Source organism: Motacilla alba, chromosome 1A, assembly GCF_015832195.1.
Source record: "Motacilla alba alba isolate MOTALB_02 chromosome 1A, Motacilla_alba_V1.0_pri, whole genome shotgun sequence".
Lineage (NCBI taxonomy): Eukaryota > Metazoa > Chordata > Aves > Passeriformes > Motacillidae > Motacilla > Motacilla alba.
Genome location: NC_052031.1, coordinates 58,239,387 through 58,261,475, shown reverse-complemented (window position 1 = coordinate 58,261,475; position 22,089 = coordinate 58,239,387). Strand labels below are relative to the sequence as shown.

Genomic DNA, 22,089 nt, shown 5'->3' with positions numbered 1-22,089 from the left:
GAAGCTATCTGGCACTTTTATGCTTACTGGCCAGCTGCCCTAAGCTGAGCTTAATCTTTTGCCTGGTTTTCTTTGACCCCAGGAAGCATCAGCAATGCTTAGTGCAGTCTTAGGGGCCCGCCAGAAACAGCAATTGCATTTTGCACCCGCTGGGCATGTTAATACCAGGGAAGGGTACTGGAATTTCCTATTCTCACAGGCAGCCTTTCCCTCCAGGCCAAATACAGAAATGAAAGCTGTCACCAGCCTCCTTGCCCTGCCTCATGGCCATTCCAGCCCTCCAGGCCATGCACTGGGAGTGGGAAGTTGGTCCCAGTTGGTCCCTGGCCTCATCTCTATTATTGCTAATGTGGATATTTGTGCCAGACAAGTCAGAAGGGCTTCCCAGAGATTTCTAGGAAATGCAGAGACTTGCCAAATGCCAGAGCCAAAGGTACTGGGCACTCAGATGGGTCACTGCTACTTGTCACCTTCTCAGAGCCCTGCTGCTGTAATTTAACTCGGATGTGCCTGTCATCCTCACGGTATTGTTCCACTCGGGTCAGTCACGTAACAGGGTCTCCTTTAATTGAATGTTTTCTCTATCTCTTACAAATGTCTTATAGGAAAAGTACAAGAGAGCAAGTACAGGAAATCCAGGAGTTGCTTCTAATGGCTTTTACCCTTGAGAAGCCTGGAGTGACTCAGGATCTGTAGGGTTGTGCTGGTGTTAACTAAGGTAGACATGGTTTCATTGAGCACTGGTTAGCTCTGAATGGCTTTCTTGGGAATTTTTGGACTTGAGTTAAGGTACACGGCAGAAATCTGAGGTCTGCTTTGACTCAGCATTCAATCTTGTTATGGAGCTTTGGCACAGAGGCACCGGTTTTAAAGTCCTGGAGCGGAAACTGAGGAAAGCGATTGCTCTTAAGCCTACATAGGAAGAGTAATATTTTCAAGCTAGAAGTGGAAGCATGGAGGGCAGCATCTGTGTCAAACTACACATCACCTTTCTGTACATGGCGGCTTAGGGTGTGTGTTTGCATTCCCCAAAGGGTAGTGGCACCATGGCAGGCACTGCCCTTGGCTTGCAGTCATACCTGGTTGCTGACAGGTTTGTACTTAAGTCCTGGCTTGTTCATGATCATCTCCAGTTGCCTGCGGTTGAAATTGGATACTCCAATAGACTTTGCCAAGCCAGCATCTTTACATGCCTCCAGAGCCTGCAAAGAAAGCAAAGACAAGAGGAGTCCCACATGTTGGCTTGATTTCTTGGAGCGTGCATTTTAGAGGGAGGTGGAAGATAGACCATTATTGAGACAGTTTGCTGCTTTTAGTTTAGCAGAACTAAAAGCTCTATTAGCATGAGGGCTGGTGTTGTCCAGCAACTCTAAAACCAAACTCTATTCCTATGTCAACCTGCTTTCCAGACCAAGCCCTAATGTTTTTTACCTCCTGTGAGGGTAGAAATTGTCTGGAGAGCAGAAAGATTAAACCTGAGATATAGATACTTAAGTGCCAGGTAACTGCTTTTAGAGAGTTTTGCTTACTTTATGCTGCTTTAGCAGTGCCTCAAAGCTGGAGAAGGCAAAGTGAGCAAAACAGATTGCTTTCCTGATAAGTCAATTCACTCCTTTTGATTGTAAGACAGTTTTTCATATGAAGTCTCTGTCCAGTGAAATCCCCTAAATATCTGGCAAGGCACATCACAAAACCTGCACAGAAAACTTCAGTACAATATCAAGCAGAAAAAAAAATGTGCATGGGAGAGAGGCATTCTAGATATTTTATGCTTTAGACAAATCCTAGTAGCTGAGAAGCTCTTATGAATACTGGACATGAATATATTCCCTGGTCTTCGTTTGCTTCATCTGCTGGGTTGTTAAGGGGAAAGGGGGTCCTTTCCTATGGTCTTCCCCTTTTCTGCCTGAAATTCTACACAGAAATAACTCACTGACTGTTTGAGGCAGAGCAGATCCCACCATGGAGCTGGATGCCCTTCCAGGTTTTGTTATTCTTTCTGTCTTACAGGAGCTGAAAACAGGGAGGTAAGAGGCACTGTGTTTGATGACCTCTATTTGCCCTCATATGCCTTCTATCACTCAGTGACAAGTCAGCAAATACAGTCATCTGAATTAATTTTTGCTAGCTAGCTTAATTTCACTGAGAGGGTGAAATTATCTGGGTTGAGTTGAGCCATTTTATTTCACATTAATGCTGCTATTTGTAGGCGCTCCCCACCACCTATTTTTTTCTCTTGGCTTAGTAGCTGAAGAGAGTGGCCTGCTCTAGAATAACCTTTACATTAAACACCAGCTCAAAGATAAATATATAGCAGTGTTGGGTGAGCTATTGCTTTTAACATCTGAGCAACCTTTCTGTGAAAAGAGGGGAATGAACTGCATCAGCCAAATTCAAATGTAACATAAACAGCTAATGTGGAAGTCCCTCTCCCTTCTGAGACCCAGCCTGGATGGCTCAGCTGCCAAGGGAAAGTTCAAGCCCCCTCTGGGCTCTCTCCCCTTCAAAATTTCACTCAGAATTTCACCATTCTTCATCTTTATCTGCTGTACACCTCAAGTAGAGCTAAATTGGGACATGACTATCCAGATCTGGACAGTGCAAGCTGAAGTGGAGCGCGTAGTAGCACCTCTTATCTCTCTGGGTGTGAACTGGATGTAATTAGTGAGGCTATTTCATCAGGCCTGGTGCAGAGGGAGAGCTGAGCAGCTCTGGCCATTAACTAAAGAGGTGTCCATGGCTTTGAGAGGCAGAAATGTGAGGAGATTGCTAGTCTCACTTTCTCTCTCACCCAAGATCCTGAAGCCAAGTGACACTAGGCTTAGTGAGACATCTGCCTAAAGGGCTAGAGCACATCACAAACAAATTTAGGGTGCAATCTTTTAGGCAAATGCTACTTCCCTCCAAGTTTTCTTACCAGAAAAATCTTGCGTTCCCATCTGATAAGTAAATTTAGAAGTGAGTGAACTTGTTCTAATGGCAAGTGATGGCAAGGTCTTGGGCTTTGTTTTTGGTGGGGGAATTTGAATGGGGAGGTGTTGGTTCTTTTTTTTTTTTTTAATAGGGTTTTTGGTTGATTGTTTGGTTGGTTTTGTTGTTGTTGTTGTTGTTGTTGTTGTTGTTTTATGGTGAGCTTCAGGGCAAAATCTGTTTTTTCCTGCAAGTGAAAAGATTTTTTTTTTCAAGACAACCTAGTCTCTTTGAGGGCTCCAGCTTTCCCTTTCTGTGAAGATCTGATAAAGGGGAAGGATTGGTTAAAACCTAATGATAAAACCTTCAAGTAGTGAATGTAGAGTGCACTCTCTTAAAGAGGGAATGTGGATGTCTGATGTTTCAACAGTGTGCTGTTATAAAAAAAATTAAATGACAGCAAAAAGAAACATGCTTAAAGAATGCTTAAGGATAGAAGTAAAATTTATCCATGGAGCTAGTAGAATTTGATCCATTTGCCCTGGCAATTTGCTTCAGTTATGTTTATGAAAACCACAAGTAAAAATGAGAATATCTGTGGGTTTAAAGCATATATGGATGGATGTTGTGTTTGCTTACCTCCCAAGTGGCACATAAGTCTGTCTCATGGTAGATAAATTTTCCATTTTCATCTTTTGGGTAGAGTGCATCTCCAGGCTGGAAAGTAAAACCATATTGCTGTGCTTTAAAGAAAAATTTTTCAGTCCTTAGAGCAAAATTTTTTTTCATGGACTCTGTTTCTACTAGTAAACAACAAAAAAAATTTGAGTATGTTTCTGAAACACCCTAAGTTCAGCAGGTCATTCATGCTGGGCTTACCACATCCTCGTCTGCTAGATCGTCCTTGGACACACTCCTGAACTGTCACATGAGAGTACACTCAGGAGTTCCTGGATGGCCTTGTTTTTCAGTAAACTTTTGACCTTTATGTTATGGCATCCAGAAGACTCATCTCCTTCCAAAGGGCTGGGTTAGAGTACCAGCCTGTATTCTCTTCTACTTCTTTCCTCTTCATTTTGGCCCTTCCCTTGCCTCCTGCTTGTGTCCGAGGCACTTGGGAACTGGACTGAGCTGGTATTCTCCCCAACAGCTGGAGGGTCCAGGAGCTACTGGCGGTAATGGGCTGTTGGCATAGCTGACTTCTTAAGTGCATTATCCACCTTTCTTTGGGCACTAGAAACTCTTTCCTCCAATCTTTGTACTCTGTAGGCTTCAGAGATTATTTATGAGCTGATATCTCACAAGCACAGCTTTCTCTTATTTGCTGGTTATTTCACTGCTGTTGCAGGCAATGCATTAACACCTCCCTCCCTTATGTCTGATCACAATTTCACTTTTGTGTTTTGCTGGAGTTTGGTTTTTCTTTTTTTTGAACAAAAACCCTTCACTGATGTTTGACATTTGATCTGACTTCAAACCGCTACATTTCAAAGGCCTGGGTACAAGATGTTGACGTGGTAACTCCTTGGGAACATGCAGCTGTGACTAATATGATCAGTAACTATCACCTCCCAATTCAGTCGAGTTCAAATCCAAGGCATTTAATGGGAGAAGTGAGCCTAAGGAAAACACAGCCTCAGATTTCAGAGGGCCAAGGTCTCAGTTACAGACATAAGCCTCTCTCCTCCAAATGTGCTGATTTTCCTCAGAGAATTCCACACAGTCAACTTGTTGCTTTTGTTGCTCTGTCTTGCTGGAAAAAGAGAGTATCTTGACTAGAAGGAGGTAGGTGGCTGTTGGGTACATTTTTTTTCTATTAGAAGGCAAAGTGTTTGCCATCATAACGTGAGGTGGAAAAGCTTTATTTGCAAAACCACCCCATGGTATTTTGGAGCAAACCATTCATCCCGTGATACCCCAGCACACTTCCAAGGACTGCAAGTTCAACATATTAAACAATTGGACTTGTTTAATTTTAGTAAATGAGTCTGAATTCAGGACCTTTTTACTCTGCCCCACTTCTAATTCCCTCACTTCTGTTTGACTTTTTTTTTTTATAGTAGTGAATAGGCAGCAATTATATCAGCTAATTTCCCATCCTCCTATTTTCCTCTATCATTTGTGTTTTAAAAATGAACCAAGTCAGGATGAATAGTGCTTGAAGATTAACTTCTCTTGACTGAGACGTGGTGTGAATTACTGTGGATTTCTAGTGATCAATTCCTCCCCCTACCTGCAGAGAATTCCGCAAGGTGTTGAAGTGCAGTTGTCTCTGCTCAATAGTTTTCAGGCAAAACTTTCTCTGCCAAGTTATCTTTTTATGAAAGGGAATTTCTGAATGGAAGAATTGCCCGCAGATGGATAAAGTGCTGAGAGAAAGGCAGTGTTTTGATGGTGACAGGGTGGTGACAAGGTCTTTCAGAAGCTGGTCACGTATTTTAGCTCTGGGTTCTCATGATCTACACCGCACCAGTGATCCTAGATATGCTGGTGTCTTCTCTTGCAGTTCTCCTGGAGATAGCTTTGTGTTTTACACTGGATAAAAGGTATGCTTTCATGCTGCTGCATGAGCACTGAAATTAGTGTGGCAACACCATACAGCCACTGCCATTATATGGGATCACACCTTACCATGTCACGTCTGAAGTCTGGAGGCACTCCAAAAGATACCACACAGCTTACTTGCTAGTTTAAAACCCAGCAACTCTTAACCACTGAGACGAAAAATCCTGCTCCCATTATAATTTTCTCACCAACACACATGCAGGAAGACAATTCTGCGCATCCCCTTGCTTTCATAAAATGGTCTTTGACAAACAGGCTTTCTCAAGAAAGTAATTTTAACAACCTGTGAATGCCTGTCCTATAAACAGAAGGGCAACAGGAAGTCAAATAGTGATGCCAATGGTCTGGTTTGAGTTATTCTTTTGAAATTACAAGATGCGTAGGTGAGACTTGTTCAGCGTAACACTAAAATATCTGCTTTCCTATCAGATGACAGAACCATTAGTTTGGGACAGATCTGCAGATCATTTAGTGAGCAAGTTGATGCTTACTGATGAATCAGTCTTCTGAGAAGAATCCCCCAAAAACCTGCTGGTTTATTACCCCTAAAATACCTGTGGGGTATGAGCTCCCCAGACAGAGGGAGGACACGTGGTGGCCTGGAAGAGACCTGTTTCTGCTGGTTACTCCCTTGCTAGGGTGGAAGGGCTGAGAAACACTGCTGGGGGCTAAAGGCAGGAAGGAAAAAGTCCTGAATGAGGAATCCATGTGGGGAGAAAATACAGGGAGGTATAGGCTAATGTTGGTAGGTCAGCGAATAATCGCACCCCACATGGTGGCTGTTCTTGAGCTCTCTGAAACCATAGTCCTCTTGCTCTGCCTGAAAGCCCTGTGACAAATTGCTGGCTGGGCTCTGCAGGGGCATGTTTCTTACTGCTTTCAGGGTGGTACTGTAAGTTCTGTCTTAAGTACGTCACCAACCAGAGACTGCTTTTGCTAGACTCTTGAGGAGGAAAGCACCAATGCTTGCATACTAGGGGGGAGTAGGAGTTTCTTAGAGTTACACCTGCATGCTCCTCATCAAAGGCAAGCATCACAGGCAGGATGGGTGTATTTGTGAGAGAGAGAGCAAAGAAAGGAAACCTGTCACCACTGCGAAAGGACGGGGTTTTTTCATTTTGTATTTGACATAGAAGAGTGTATATTTTTCAGGAAGAAAGTGACTTATTTTTTTCTCTCCTCTCATGAGAAACATGAATGAATCTCTAGGTCTGCTACTCCTTTAACAACTCAAGATTGTTGATACAAGCCTCAGGGAGTCAGATGTACATTACTTTAAAGCCAGCTGTCTATATCTTTATTTTGTGAGACAATGACCTTCACTATGTGGGAGAATGAACTACTAAAGAATACAAACACATGAAAAGGGAAACAGGAAATTGCTAGTGGTGGGAAATTTTCAGAAATGTACCCAAAAGGATTCCATACGTGTGACTGTATAAATAAAATTTTACTATCAGAATCTGGTTACTGCTATACAGGTCTTAATAGGATATGGCCTCCTCAGGGGGAAAAAAGGGGCTGCAAGTGTAATGTGATAGTCTCATTGGTAAATTGCTTCCTATCTGATAGTTCTGGTAATTTGGAGTCTGCAGCAAAATATTATTTTAATAATCAGAGATCTACCTTTATTGCAAAAAGAGGCCAGTTTAGAGCTCAAACCTTGTTCAGAAACAATTAACCAAGTAATTGCCTGACCCCATTCTCTCTTAGAAGAAAGACTTAATTAGTTCAAAACCACTTAAATGTTTTGAATATAATTCATTTCATTTGCCTTTATATCATGTACTTGTAGAGGAAAATTGTAAAGCAAGGTATAAACAGCTGTGAAAGCAGAAAGTTTGTGGACTTGCAAGAAGGAGGCATGCAACTATGATGTGAGCTCCCTGCATTCAAAGGTTTTGTCTACAATTTGCCCAGAGCCATCAGTATGAGGGAATGAGAGATGAACAGCCCATGTTTGGCACCAGCTGGGATCTAGTGAAGCTGAGTGCTGCAGTTACAGAGATTAAGACCATAACCACCATTTTCCCAGCAGCTTTAATTTGGGACAGAATAAGGAAACCAAACTTGGTGACTTTTTACCTTTCCCCCTCTGAACTTTGCCCCTGGCCTGTTGCTGCTTTGTATGAGCTCTTTCCTCCAGTGACTCTCTCCTCATGGCTCAGAAGGGATTCAGATACATGTACTGCTCAGCTGTAGTAATTTTTCAGAGTAGGAACTGCTCGACCACAGTTGGGAGACTTGTCCTTCCAGCAGAAACACTCTAAGCAGCATCTCTCCTGACCTGTTCTCACACCACTTGATATATGCCTCTCTTTGGGTGGGCAGTAGAAATACATGTACGCAGTATATATCAAAATATATATGTTGTCTGCTCAAAATGCTATTGACAATCTAGGCTGGAAGCTGCAAGGAATATACTAGATGGAGGCCTTGTTTCAAGTTAAATTCATGTGCTATTTCCAAGCAATTTTTCTTTTTACCTTGAAAGCCATTGGCAGCTCAATAATGTAGAGATCAACATAGTCCAGCTGCAGGATCTTCAGGGTTTTCTCCAGTGTGGGACGCACTAGCTCCGGGGGGTGGCAGGTGTTCCACAGCTGGGGAGGCAAGCACAGGCTTTCTTTGGGTGCCAGGAGGAGCAGAGAGCCACAGCTGAAGACCCCCAACACACACTCCCTCCCTCTTGTCCTTCTGACAGAGCCCACTATGCAGAGTGCAGAGACATCGTGGTCTCCATCCCTGCAAGGCAGAGGTGAGTGCCTTACCTTGTCTTCCGTCAGAGCCAGGTGCAGAGGCTAAGACAGGAGCCAATGTGGGGGCTCGTGCAGAGGCTAAGACAGGAGTTCTTGCCCAGGACTGATGAAGTGTTGACCCAGTAAAACCATTATGTATTTTTTTATTACAAAACAGGTTCTTCTGAGCTGAGTATATTGCAAACTCTTGCTCAATGAACTTAGATTCCTTTTGTTTTCCAAGCATATGCTTTCACTGAAAAACTTTGTTCCCACAAGGAATCTGTGGTCAGTTTTATGCTTGAAGGCAGAAGCTCAGATCATGTGAGTTAGCTATTGAACAGCCAAGCACCCAGCACTAAGAGAATCTTCTGGCTTTCTCCTGTGGTCGGGGAGCCTGAGAGACTGCCTGACCTAGGCGAGTTTTCTCTTATTCCCCAGTCCTCACGGGAAGATGTGTTTGTGTTTAGTCATTGTAATGCAGGTGTGAGTAGTTAAAGCACAGTCTTCTGTACCTCTTTAATGCAAACTGCTTCCTTTCAGGGTTATGCCCCGAGGTTGCTATGGAGTGTGCTCAGCTGGTGAGTGTTCAGCGCTATCTCTAACTGAACTCTCCTGATGCAAGTCTCTTGCAAGGATAAAACCATGGCATGGTAATTAGTAACTAAGAGCTCTTTGTAAACTGATGGAGTTTTGTCGATTTTAACTGCAGCAGAATTAACACACAATAGAAGGTTTTAAGTACCATTTGAATGCACACAATCACTTGGGCTATTTTCTTTTCTTTTTTTTTTTTTCAACTTACAAAACAAACGTGTGGAGTCACATGTAGGTTTTTGTCACTTTTGCTGGTTGGAAAAACCTGCTGTATGCTGGTACGGTCATTGTCTTGTCAGTTCTGCCACCAAAGCTGACAGCCACTGCATGCAGAGGTATAGAATAGATTTGTTCTAAGGTCACAAAACTTGAATTGTGGTTTGTGAGAGAACAGGTTGAGTATAGGTGTCAAAGGGCATAGCCTGTGTAAGTTTTAAGTTATTTTAGATGCCTTTTTTTTAAACTGTGTTATAGTTGTTCACTGGGAAAATAATCTGCTCAGTTCTGCCCACAGAAACAAGGACATGTTAAGCTGTACTGAGAGCAGGGCATCTGATGCTGCCCTAAGGTGACAAACTAAAACCTGGAAATTCATACTAGGCCTTTCTCAGCTGTATGCTGCAAGATGTGAAGAGTTTATGATCAGCAGACAGTGGTGAGAGGATAAGGTGTACTACAGTAAGGGACCAAGGTCCTGCTCTCAAGAGTTTAAGTTGTTCCACTGGATTTACTGAAAACCTTTGGTCTATGTGTTTTTTAAGCATTTTACCTGAAAAATGAGCTTAACTTGTATTTAAGTAATAAAATGACTTTGTAGATGCTTCATGTCTAGGTTGTTACTGTGTTTTAGAAATTTGGTAACCTGAGATATATTGTCTAGAAGTAATTTTTCTGAGTGCCCTTTTGAGACCAGTTCTATTGAGCTCAGCATTTGCCAGTGAATACACTTCCCTCTAAAAATTGCAGAGGTTCTGAAGAACCAGCCTTTAAAAACAGCTGTACTATGTTTAAAAACATTTGTACTATGTCAATACATTGATGCCATGGAAACTTGAGAGTTTTATAACTGTTCTCATGATTTGTACAAGTTATTGTATTATCTACCTAAGTAGAACCCATGTTTTAGCAGTTAAAGCTGCCAGCTGGCTTTGGCATTTTAGGACACCACTGTAGCAGGCCTGATTTCCTGGAAATGTTACTTCTAGTTTAATGAAAGAAATATCCTGGGATGAAAGAGGAGACCAAAAAGGTCTTGCTGTATAAGCCAAATGAGATGTTGGCAGTTGATATAAAACCTCTAAAATTTCTGGATGCTGAGCTGCTCTGCCTGATCAGGCAGCCAGCAGCGAGAGCCAAGTGCAAGTGCTGATGATTTCAACTGGCAGATGCAGCGCGATCACACCAGGTCACTGTTCCAGTAACGCTGCCACTCAGCAGGGCTGCTCTCGTCAGTCCCTGCTCATGGATCAGCCTTCCATCTGCAGCATCTTTGCTTCATGAAAGATCTGCACGATGGGCTTGAGTCTGAAGGCTCTTGGGAATTTCCAGTACTTCTGATGTCAGGAAGGAAGAAAATATAACTAACTTGTGTAGTGCCTGGTGCTTCCAAGAATGATCTGTGTATCTATGATCTGTGTTTCCTACAAGATGCAACAGTTCATATCAATCAGTTGCTGATCAATGCCCAAAGTATCTACTGGGTTGAGATTTGCCTGTAGTTTGTAAGCTACTGAAGTTTGTGAGGTGCATTAAACTAAAGATACATAAGGCAAGGGAGATCCACTCCCACTCCTTCTGGGAAGTTCTGAGCTGCTGTGAGACCGTTGAGTGAAACCTGTGAAAATCCTTGATTGTGATGGATTGAATTAGTTGCTGAGTATTTTCTGTTTCTGCCTTTGAACTCTTTTAAAGATTGTAGAAGTGTTATAAGGGACTGTCACCTTGAGCAGCTAACGTTTTGTCAACCACAAACAGGACATGACTATAAGAGAAATCCATGTGTGTGTTGTCTCACAGACACACGGCAGGCTGGGAGCACAGGCATTGGCTGTTGTGGTACCGTGTGTTGCAGCCCTGTGGCTTGCAGGACCTGCAGTTTTCCAAATGACTCAATGTTTAAGTAGTGATTATCGACTAGGAAAATCATCTGGTGATCAGATCAGACAACTGAATACAGAAAGGCTTAATAAATAAAGGAAGTTTGGAAATTTTACCAGGAGATCTGCTTTCATAGAACCTAAAGGTTGTTATGGGCAAATAAACTGCAGGGGAAACAGTTAAGAAAGTTAAAATACTCAAAATTGTTAGGACATCTCTTTCTAATCTTTTGGTACAACTTGGTGGTTTTGATTTGTAATATTACTGATAATTTGCAGTAATGAAGCTATAAAACTGTTGAAACCAAATATTTTCACTCATCCAAATCAACATATTTGGCATATAAGAAACTGAGAAATTCCCCTGATAAAGGCAGAAAATTTGGGAATGTGAGGCTTTTCTCAGAATGGCAAGGTTGTTATCAGTAGAACCAAGCAGGAAACTTGGAAAAGGGGTGCATATCTTACAGATTGGAAATTGCTGTGCTTGGAAATTGGTCTATAGCTGCTGAAAATCCACTTGGTCTGCAAACTATCCAATATGAAGCTTAATTTCCCCAGATCATAGAACTTCACTAAATTGCTCACAGTAAGCCAGGCCTCTCATCCCATGGGATCTTTCACTCTAGGAACAGTGGTGTTTATTTGCAAGTCAGTTGTGTAATTGTGGATTACGTCTTATTTGGGAAAGAAGAAAGGGAAAATATTAGGCTTATGTGTTCAAAGAAGCACTGCAGAAAGGACTATTCGAGGCCATAAACTCCCTTAGAAACTGGACAGGCACCATTGCACTACAATGTGCAATGACATCTCTTATACCTGAGTAACTCATCATTGTTGTGACAGCTTCTGTCAGACGCTTCATTGGACAAGGGATTTCATTCTTTTAGGAGAGAGTCAAGTCATAGAGTTAAGACTTGGATATATAAAATAGCTCATGCATTACTCCAGCCTCATTGCTCTAGAACAGAGTGTAATGACATCTTCTCTCCAAGTAAGTTGATTCATCATCCTAGAACTTTTTAATTACAAGTGATACAGTAACTAAGGGTGTAGCTTGATGACTAATTTTCTGGCAGTAGTACCAATGTAGGCACTTGCTGTTCTTCCATACACAGACACTGGCATGCATGTGCTTGCTCCCACCCCTTTCATTGTGCAACCTCATGGCAAACCTGTGCAGGGAATTGCTCTAACAGAAAATAGCTCAGTTGCAGGATCATTGTCCAGCTGGGGCTCTGTGTGTGACAACACAACATGTGGCACAGTAACAGGTTAGGCAGCACTTTAGGCTGAACTTAGCTGTGGTCTTCACTTGCACGTGCCGACAATACTAAGCAGAAATGTTGCATGGTTTCCACTGCTATCAGAGATTTAAACAGAGAACAGTGATTCCTGTGCCTCACAGCAAACTTAGTGTTCATAAAGATCTGCAGCATTCTGGTAATGCTAGGAAAGAAGAATAAAGGATGTTGCATCTGGAAGAAAACATTCCAGATGTTGACCACCAGCACTCTTAAGAAAGACCATTCACAGAAATCCTAGATTTAGTGTAAATAATCTAAGTGCAGGTTCTCACCTTGCCACAGTAAAATATGTCTTCTCGCTTGATCTTCCCTTCAGCAATCTTCTCTCGGATGGCTTGTCCCACTTCATGCTCATTGAAATAGACAAAGGCACCGTCGATGTGGCGGTAACCAGCATCGATCGCAATCTTCACTGCCTCCAGACAGGAACCTTTGGGAGTCTGGTGGGAGAAGGAAAAGAATGAACATAGTGTCAGCCTACTCCTTACCTCTCCTTCAGTGCTGGAGCGTCCCTGAGATATGCACAAGATTCGTGGTGGAACTCATCCTGAGTGACCATCCCTTACCTCCCAGGCAACCACGTTCCAACTTCTAAATAAGAGAGGGCTGTGCACTTTTTCTCAAAACTGTTGAGCATGTGGGATTAGACTGGGAAAAGGCAGCAAAGCAAAAAATTGTCTCACTATCTCCATGAAAGAGAAAATGCTAGTGTCCTCAGGAAGTAGAATCAAATGCATTTGATATGAAAATAATTTCAGAATTCCTTATCTAGCAAGCAAGGGCTTACCTACAACGCCCATTTGATAAAAAGGCTTACTCAAGGGGAAGATGACTTTTTGGTTGAGCAGAACTGGTCAACCACCTACTGATCAGAGGCTCTTTGAGTAGCTTGGACCTTTCAGCAGTGCAGGAATTTGGATTTGACTTCTTTCTTCTCAAATCAGCTTACAGTCACTGGTATCAGAATCTGAAGGTTAGGACTATCTACTGGTATTCCCAGTTCTGAACAGCTGCTTTACTGTGTGGTTAAAAAACAGTAGTTGCTTTAGTGTATATTTATGTATATTTTACTGCTTCAGTTTATGATGATCCCAGGAAACCTCCTAATAAGTGACATTTTTGTACTGTTTGCTCATCATTGCCAAAATTCAGAGTAAGCTCCTTTTTTCAGAACAGTCATATTTTCCATATTTTCTATTAGCCAATGTGGCAAGCAAAATTACATGTAGGTCAAACTAAGCAAAAAAGCACAAAACTGGTTACTGAAATTATTTGTCTGGTCACTAAAATTGTACTGAAAACAACTTATGGTTCCTACACTTTTTATAATGAGAGAGCAGGCCTAAGTCATTGTGGCCAAGGGCGTACAGCAATGCTATTCTCCCATCCTTTTCATGGGCATTGTTTGGCTGCAACGGGGATATCTGATTCACTTTAAGAAAAACTGAAGTAGGGCAAGTCAAACTGCTCTGCTGTGCTGCTGTCTGTCAACAACAAATGGTAAGAGTTGGATTCTGCTATCTGCAAGTGCAGGGCCAAGACCACACTGCTTCTCCTGTGAAGAAAACAGATGCCAGAGGCATCTGGAAATGAGGTAGTATGAAGAGACGATGTCAAATTTGTTGGTTTTGACAATGCCAAAGGAAGAAGAGAAGCAAGACTGGCAGTAAGTGCTGCTGGGAAGGACCATTTTCCACCATAGCAATAGCTCTCCTTCCTCTCTCTCCTAGCTGTCCTTTTACAGCTACCACTGGCCTGGCTGTCCATGAGTTTGTCATGAAAGACACAGCTTCTCTTCCACTACCTGCTGAACTAGAAGGTGTGAAACTCATAGCTGCTATAGGATGCTTCAATGATTAAGGACATTGGTCTTCCCTTTCATGCATATGAAAGAAAAGTCTTTGAAAGACTGCTGGAGACACCTGGGGATGTCTTCATCCCTGTCTTTCAGTCCCAGAGCTGTGGGTTGGTGGCAGATCATCCTGGGATAATGGGACCATATTCTAGCCTGCTTGCTCAGTGCCCCATCTTGGCTGACTCTGAGGAACACAAAATGGACCAACTTCTGTTTGGGCTTGGGAGGAACTTTCTGCTCCAGTATGCAGTGCCTAAAGGTTACTTAAAATACAAAACTGTTCACACGTGCCCTGATTTATTACAGACCTGAATGAGGGCCTAGAAGCAAAACGGCACAATTTGGCACTCTGGAGTATTTACAGCAGTGATGATGCAATACTGTGTGCTTAATTGAAGAAGACAATGTAACACTTGTTTCAGTGCTTTGCTGCTTTCATTGTGGAAGCCTCCCAAAAGCATGCTCGGGCCCTGGCAGGGCCCTTTCCTGGTTGTTAGTGGGATGTAATGAAGACCGTGGCAGCTACCAGCTTTTCAGGCACACTCAATGGCTACTTTTCACTTGGGGCATGCCGGGCAGCGTTACAGAAGTGCCAGGCATGGAGCAATGACAACCTCCAACATGTTCTCTGCTTTGTCCCTGCCTGAACCTGCAGGAGAGGATTTGAGAGAGCCATCAGGATGAAAGCTCTGACATGAGTATTACAAGCCTGAGGTGACTGATGACAGTAACCTCAGACCTCTGCCCCAGCAACGAGCCGCACGCGGTTGGAGCCGCTGTTGCAAAGCTCCGGCTGACTGGCACAGAGTAACAGGGCTCAGCTGAAAGGTCTGGGGAGCTCAAGCCTAAGTGATTATTAGTTATCTGAAAGACAAGTATATTTCCAAAAGTGTTATCAGTGTTTTTTCTCTCTGAAGTGTGATTTTGTAAACAATGTGTCTTCTGGATTTCTTTAGTCTGTTTGACTTTTACCATTCAAGTGTATGAATGCAGAGCATTTAGAGGACAATGATGCATTACCATAATATAGATTTTGGAAAAAAAAATATTTTTTTTTCCATTTCTTGAAGAGACTGAAAATGGTATATGAACCCAGTACTGGAATTTCCCCTCTTCACACTCTTGAGAGATTGCACAAACACAGTTCCCTGTTGTTTCCTGATGCTGTAAACCAAACTCTACCAGGCAAGGAAATGTTGATTGTTGGGTTGCATCTTTTCTCAGTCACCAGGGCCAGTTTGGTCAGTAAGAAAAGCAGAAGGTGAGGAAAGGTAGAGTCTCACAGGTCAGGGAAGAGCACAGTTTCAGACATCGATGGAGGGTAGAATAGAGGAAAATGCTTGCAGTTACTGCATCTGCTTTTGGCTGAATCAGTTGACTTGTGTTAGAGCTGAACTTCTGTGTATGTCTTAATTTTTTTTATATGGGACTTACATCTGTACAAATAATCTTTTGAAAGACTCCTCCATCTCAAGGAATAACCTTATTCTTTAGGGGCTCAGGGTGGCTTTTTTTGGATCAGGTCTTGATTACCAATGGCCGGAGATGGGTTTACATTATATATGTATGTTTTTATTGCACTAGTCCATTTCATCTGATGTGGTATATTAGTTCTGACAGATTCTGGTCTAAGGTGCTTCATATAAAAATGCAAAGCAATCTAGGGAATAGTTTTTGGAAAATATTGCCTCTATTGAACCATCCCAGCTGAAGGTCTGAGACATCTGTGAGTCTGGAAACTTTATACCATATGTTTATTTTCATTCTAATGGAGAAACTATCATTTCTGGAATTTCACATATTTAATCCTTCCAAATCCTGCAGTAATGGGCTGTGGTAAACTGTGCTGATGAGTTGCACAGGCTAGTCGTGTTGTGGTATTGCCACTTTTTAGAAGTGTTGCTTTAGGTGTCGTATCTTATTCCATTGTTTCCTGACAGACTGTACCAAAGTTGGGTGACTCAAACCACCACTGCTCATCCATCTTTCCATCAGAGAAGGCACAAACCTGGATCTTTCCCCTCTACTTTGCTGCTCAGCCTGAGGTGTTTCAAATTCTTCTGTCTTTCATTGGTCTTCAGTAGTGACCAGATCAAAGGTTACTAACTGAACACCAGCTTTTATTTAAGTGCGGATAGGAATTTGTGATACGTCTACGTTGTATAAGGGTTGGCACCACTAATCATAGCAGCTGATGGAACAGCACTTTCCAGGCTGTTTGGCCATGGGCAACCACCTTATTCTACTCAGAACCCCAAACCTCTTCCCCCTCCTTCCTGAAGGTTATACTCACTTAGTACATTACCTAAAACGCAGCTGCCTGTGCTGCCTGCTCACTCCAGACAGGGCTTTATTCTTGCACCTCCTGAATGAGCAGGGCTCACTTTTAGAGTAGTACAAATACTAGATGAGGTACTAAAATGTCTCTGTGTCATAAACCTTTGTGCTTTGTTAGTAGTAATTCAGGACTCTCTAGCTTTGGCCTTAAGACAAATCTCTGCTTCTTTATTACTTTTTATTTATTCGTAGATAAGAGGTCTTCTTGACCCTTCGCCATAATTAATGTTTCAGCTTTTAATCAGCGTGCCTTGCAGCTATGCTACTTTGATCAAGGACTTGTTTTAGAACAGGAGTTTTATAACCACTTGTGCACTGTAAGTCAGATATTTATCTTCAGTGCTTTTGCAGACAGTCACTAATTTGTGCCAAAGAGCCATATTAAATTTATTGCACATTTTATGATAAAAGAATAACTGTTTGGTTGACTAGGAGGACTTGCTCAATCACTAATAAATTTCTTCAATAGCATCTGTGTTTTTTTTAAGATCATAAACTTTAACGAAACAAGAGACACAGTTATTCCCTCTATCAATCTATAGCTTGTAAACCAGCTGATTTACCATCATGCATGACAGATTTAACTGGTATCTGTTTCCTTCAGGCTCCATGATAAATAAATCCAATAGACTCAGATATGCACCTTCACTGAAAGAAAGGAAGCAGCAATTTGGTCCCTTCCCCACAGATGAAGTAGCCAACTGGCCAGTTACCGCTTTCCGTGAGTCTGAAAAAGCAATGTGCTTCATCAGTTCTGTCTGTCTGAAAGGGTCTGCTCTCTTTTTCCTCTGAGGCCATAAACTTCCCTAATTTTTAATGTTTATTCCAGACACCTTCTGTCACATCCCATTTTGTCAAAAACTATTCTCCCTACCGTAGCAAATGGTTCAGCTTCAATTTCTTTGGTGAGTGCATATGACCAAGCCACAGGAGAATATTTTTGTGCAGGCATACCCATGAGTTTTTCTCTTCCCACTCAAGCAGAACAGTATTTGCTCAGCAGTGTTAGTGGTTGTCTTATTACTGTTATTTAGTGTCGCAGTTCAGCTGCCCTCCAATTCTTTTGCTTTTTCTATAGCATCTTTTTCTGGTCAGCAATTTCCATTGGCTTTCCAGCTGATTATGAGGGTTATCTCCAAAGACAAAGCTAACAGGACACACTGGCAGTAGATTATAATCTTGCAAAACCATGTGAACTGCTACTCTAGTCATTGCTTTTATGTCTTAACATCAGTATTGTCATTTATTCTTTATTAGTGAGTATGGTAAAGGAAAACAGTCTGACTCAGGCTCCCAGATTCTGCTCTGCCCTATTTTACAGGAGCAGCTTTACAGAGTATCAGCAGCACATGAGAGCAGAGGAAGCTGCACTTCAGGGAAGAAGCCCTTTATCTTAGTCCTGAGCATCTCACCTGTTTAGTGCAGTGCTTTGCAGTCTCTTAGCTGGGTATAATGATCCTGGCGGGAAAAGCCTGAAGTGTTAGGAGACACAGGGCCATCTTCTGGAAAAATCTGAGTTTAGCTGCAGCAGAATTACACAAGATATCCAAGCCATGGGCCAAGTGCTCCAGTCCAAACCTGTAATTTAGGATGTGGAGCCGCTGTTTAGGAATCTTAGTCAGCTAAATACAGGAAGGAGAAAGTAGGTACATTCCTGGGCTCAGAGCCTCCTTCATCAGAGCTCAGCGCTCACACACAGATTCTTATGCAAGTTTCTAGAAGCCCAGTTGCTTATTTCCATTTGCCTGTTTTCTGGACAAACTGGCAAAAAGGATTGGCTTAAGATGTTAGGAACAGAGCATAGAAAGCATGTGTACTGAAGGCCCTGCAGGAAAGCACAGGTTGAGTTTACAAAGCCAGAGGATATGAGCCACACAAGGGTACATTCTTAGAATTGTTTAATCTTGTAAAAGAGAAGCTGTACTGTACACCTCTTTCTTGGAAAATGCAACCGCCAGCACATCCCTCTCTCTCGTACACAGGAAAATCTGGCTTTCATCCTCCGGAAGCATTGGCAGGCACCATCCAGGAAGCAAAACCCAGCAAAGGGTTCTCTGCAAAAGCAGGTAGAGCTGGGAATGGAGACAGAGAACACAGATAAGAGCCACAGGCTGCTGTGCTGGCCCAGAACTTTATGTTATGCACTGTGAAGCCTTGGGAGGTGGAGGACAGCAAATAATTGCAGAGAAGATGGGGAGAATGGTGTCACTTGTGGCTTTGTGTCATACCATGAATGAATGTGGAAAAGGGGTGCCTTTCTCCTCTAACTTGATGCTCTATCAGGGGCCTGAAGCATGGGGTTTGTCCATACAACAGAAATTAGATTGCATAACTGCAGATTTAGCATTTCTAGAATTCTTGTGACATAGTTATTCTAGGATTTAGCCAAAGTTGTCTTCGGGAAAGGCTTATTATTGTAGCTGGCAGAGGGTGCTGGAGTTATTTTTAACACTTGATTGCAGAATCCTCAGTTTTAGGAACTCTGCAACTTTTCACTCAACACAAAGTCAGTTAATGCAAGGTGAAGCTAAAGAGCTGCCATACCTTTCTGCTGGCAGCTAGAGGATTAAAGCAAACCAAGAACATGATGTGCACACCTGCATCCCTGTGCTCACAGTGCTAGGGGGGTGGACTGGGAATGTTTCCTGAAGAGCTGGAGGACATGAGAGCCAGCTGCCTGGCCCTGGAAAGCATGGATCTATCTGGGAGGGTGGGTGCTATCAAAATACCCTTCAGACAAGCAATGCAATCAAAGGGATGCATGAGGTACAAGTGGAAGATAAAGCATTGGCTTGTGCAATAAAGGAGAAGAAAAGGCTGCCAGTAGCTTTTCTGCTTCATTCCCTAGAGTTAAAGGGGAGAGGTTTCTGGCGCCAGTTCGAAGAAGTGTTTGCAAAGGCAAATGTAAAACTTGGGGAATTCCACCACCTAGTTAGCTGAACCAACAAGAGTTGGCTTCGAAGCCTAGAGAGGCATTTTCTACACAGTGCTTTCAAGTTTTGACAAATCTGGCCTCCTAGGTCAACCAAAAAGACAATCCAGATGTTAGCTTCCCACATGAGCTGCAAGAACATGCTTACACTGTTTTTTGGAGAACTGTGGGGAATCAGGGACACAAAAGAGTGCACAGCCATGTGTAACGTTATGGAGTCGGTCAGGGACATTTTAAAAATGGAGCTTTGCCTGGAAAATTGGGCTCTAAATGTTCTTGCCAAAAAGCGTATCTTTCAGTTGTGGTAATCCCGATTACTCACTCGTAGGGGTTCAGTTTTTCCCCTCTTCAACAAAGCCAGTGATTCCCTGTCTCATCTTCTGTAAAACAATCTTCCTAACTTTTATTTAGGTAGATAGACTTTCCCTGTGGCTTTTGAGCAGACTTAAAAAAACCCCCAGCATATTTAGAAAGCCATAGGAAAAGAGAAGAATAAAAGTACTATTTTTTGGGTGTCAATATTTGGCTTAGTATTATTGCGCTAGTAACAGCTAACTTTGTAGTTTTTGGAAGAGGGGTATATTGAAACAGCTAGTGCTTGTCACTGCAGCATGCAGCTATGGAATGGAAAAGGTCTGTTTTCTGTTTGGTTACTTTTCAAAGAAGAATCCCTGGTGACTGGTTTTGAGTAGTGCTACTGTCCTAAAAGCTTATCTGGATTAACCCTCTATTAGTTTTGGATCTGGACTGATTAAACACAATTCTACCCTGTGTTATAGACAGACACGTAGTTTGGTGGGTCATGCTGGTACCTGATATCCACCATCCAAAAGCTGTCCTGACTCCCAGACAAAGCTGTCACCTTCTAATGGCCCTCTTGTTCTGAGAGCATTTTCCTGTGGAGCGCTCCTGCCGTGTCCAAGTCTGCACGTGTTGGTACTGTGTTTGGGAGCCAAATGATACGGTGCCAGGGTGGCTGCAAGAGCCAGCCCCTCTGCTTGGATGAGGCAGGCATCACAGCACAGGGCCAGGCAATTATCTGGCTATCAATGGATTCATTAGTGCAAGTCCTTGCCTCTGTGTGGGGATACCTCTCTTGGTCCTGGAGCAGTCTGAAAATGTTTTCATGTAGCAGCTGAGATGTCATCATAGGTTAGAGGTACTATAATTTTAAGAAGAAGGGTTTTTGTTTTAGGCACACTGGGGTGGCCGGGGAGAGAGGGGAAGAAGTTGTCCTGACCACAATCTGCTCCTTACAGCAAACTAAAAAATTCACCATTTTCCAAGACCAGCAATTTTGTGTCCATTACTCAGAAGACCTCCCTTGGTTAATGAACTTTGTAGCTAGAAAGTTAGTCTTTCATTCACACTCATCTACAGGGCTGGGCTCTTCCTCATTAGGAATTTTACATGTTAACCACTACAGTAAACACAGCTTTTAATCTGGTACACATGATTAGACACTAATTGTGTTCACAACTGGAAACAGAAGCCATTAGCACAAAGTAGAGATTGGTAATACTATCAATTTATTTTCTACTAAGCTTCAGGTTTCATGGAAATGAAGAACCAGAGAGATTTCATCAGAGAAGATACATGGAGGTAAAAGGGCATTTTGCAAATTCAACAATGTCTTAGAACCATGGGTTTGGTGCAAATCAAAGTATTAAGAACAAAGCTTGTGTCTCAAAAAAAAGTTGTGTGCAAGAATCTTTCCTCCAGATTGACAGAGTGTGGTAAGTCATTTTATCAAATCCAAATTTAAAATCTGGTTTAAGTACAGTTCTTATGCAAAAGCTAGGAGTTTCTGAGTCTGCTTCATTTCAGGAAATAAGGCATCTACCTCTTCTAATTATGTGACTTTTCTAATTATATTACTTAGGTTTCCTTTCTTAATGAGATAAAGATGCAATCTTGCATTTATGCAAGCCAAAAATGTTCCATTGTATAACACAAGATAACAGGGAGCTAGCAGGAGCTGAGGCATCAAGAGGCGGTCACAGGCAGAGGAGGAGAGGTCAAGGCTAAACATGAAGAAGGAAGTGTTTAAGAAATGGAGGAAGACTGCTCCAGTGGCAGAACAGAAAAGTTGTACAGTTGAGGAAAAAAGGAGAACGCAAGATAAATCACAGGTAGTAAACCTGCCACTTGAGCATATAAAAAGGGAATTTTAAAATGTCACACAACAGAAAGCTTTTTAGCAAAAGTCATCAATGAAATCAGAACTTGTTTTGAGACCCTTTTGATTTAGTTCAACCTTCTAGTGTGTACCCTCACCTCTTTGTTATAAGGAGCTTGATCTGTGAAAGCACTCTTTCATGTGTGAAACCACTTATTCCCTGGAATATTTGCCACCTCTGTAGCAAACAGCAAGGTTGAATTAAGGCAATCATTGCAGCTTCTTAACTCCTCACACAAGCTCTTGCCCAAGAGTCAAGTTGGTCTGTTGCCTGCTAAAAGCTGATGCCCGCTGCTGCACCTCCTCAAGGCATCTGGGCACCAAATATCAAGAAATCCTGCCTTTATCTGTTCTTGGCAACTGGGTCTTGCCAGTAACTGGCTTAGTTAAGGAATAAAATCTGAGCAATTAATCAATGAGGGCATCACTCAACACCAGGATACCAGCCACCAAAGGAAAGGTATGCCATCTGCAGTCTGTGCAAGCAGAATTGCCTCAGTATGGCTTAGTCCTTCAAGCACGAAACTAACTGAGTCACGACTCCATGAGCGATCTGGCTGCAGATATTGGGTT

General features: G+C 42.4%; 1 protein-coding gene across 1 annotated transcript in view; it reads right to left on the bottom strand.

Moving 5' to 3' along the window:
• The window catches only part of AKR1D1 (aldo-keto reductase family 1 member D1), a 34,885-nt gene that overhangs the window by 5,731 nt on the left and 7,065 nt on the right, over positions 1–22,089 (bottom strand). Inside the window, exons 2-5 of the mRNA XM_038154036.1 lie at positions 12,486–12,653; positions 7,962–8,078; positions 3,550–3,627; positions 1,080–1,202 (exon numbers count right to left, since the gene is read on the bottom strand). Coding sequence (XP_038009964.1) covers positions 1,080–1,202; positions 3,550–3,627; positions 7,962–8,078; positions 12,486–12,653 — 486 coding nt within the window. The remainder of the gene's footprint in view (positions 1–1,079; positions 1,203–3,549; positions 3,628–7,961; positions 8,079–12,485; positions 12,654–22,089) is intronic.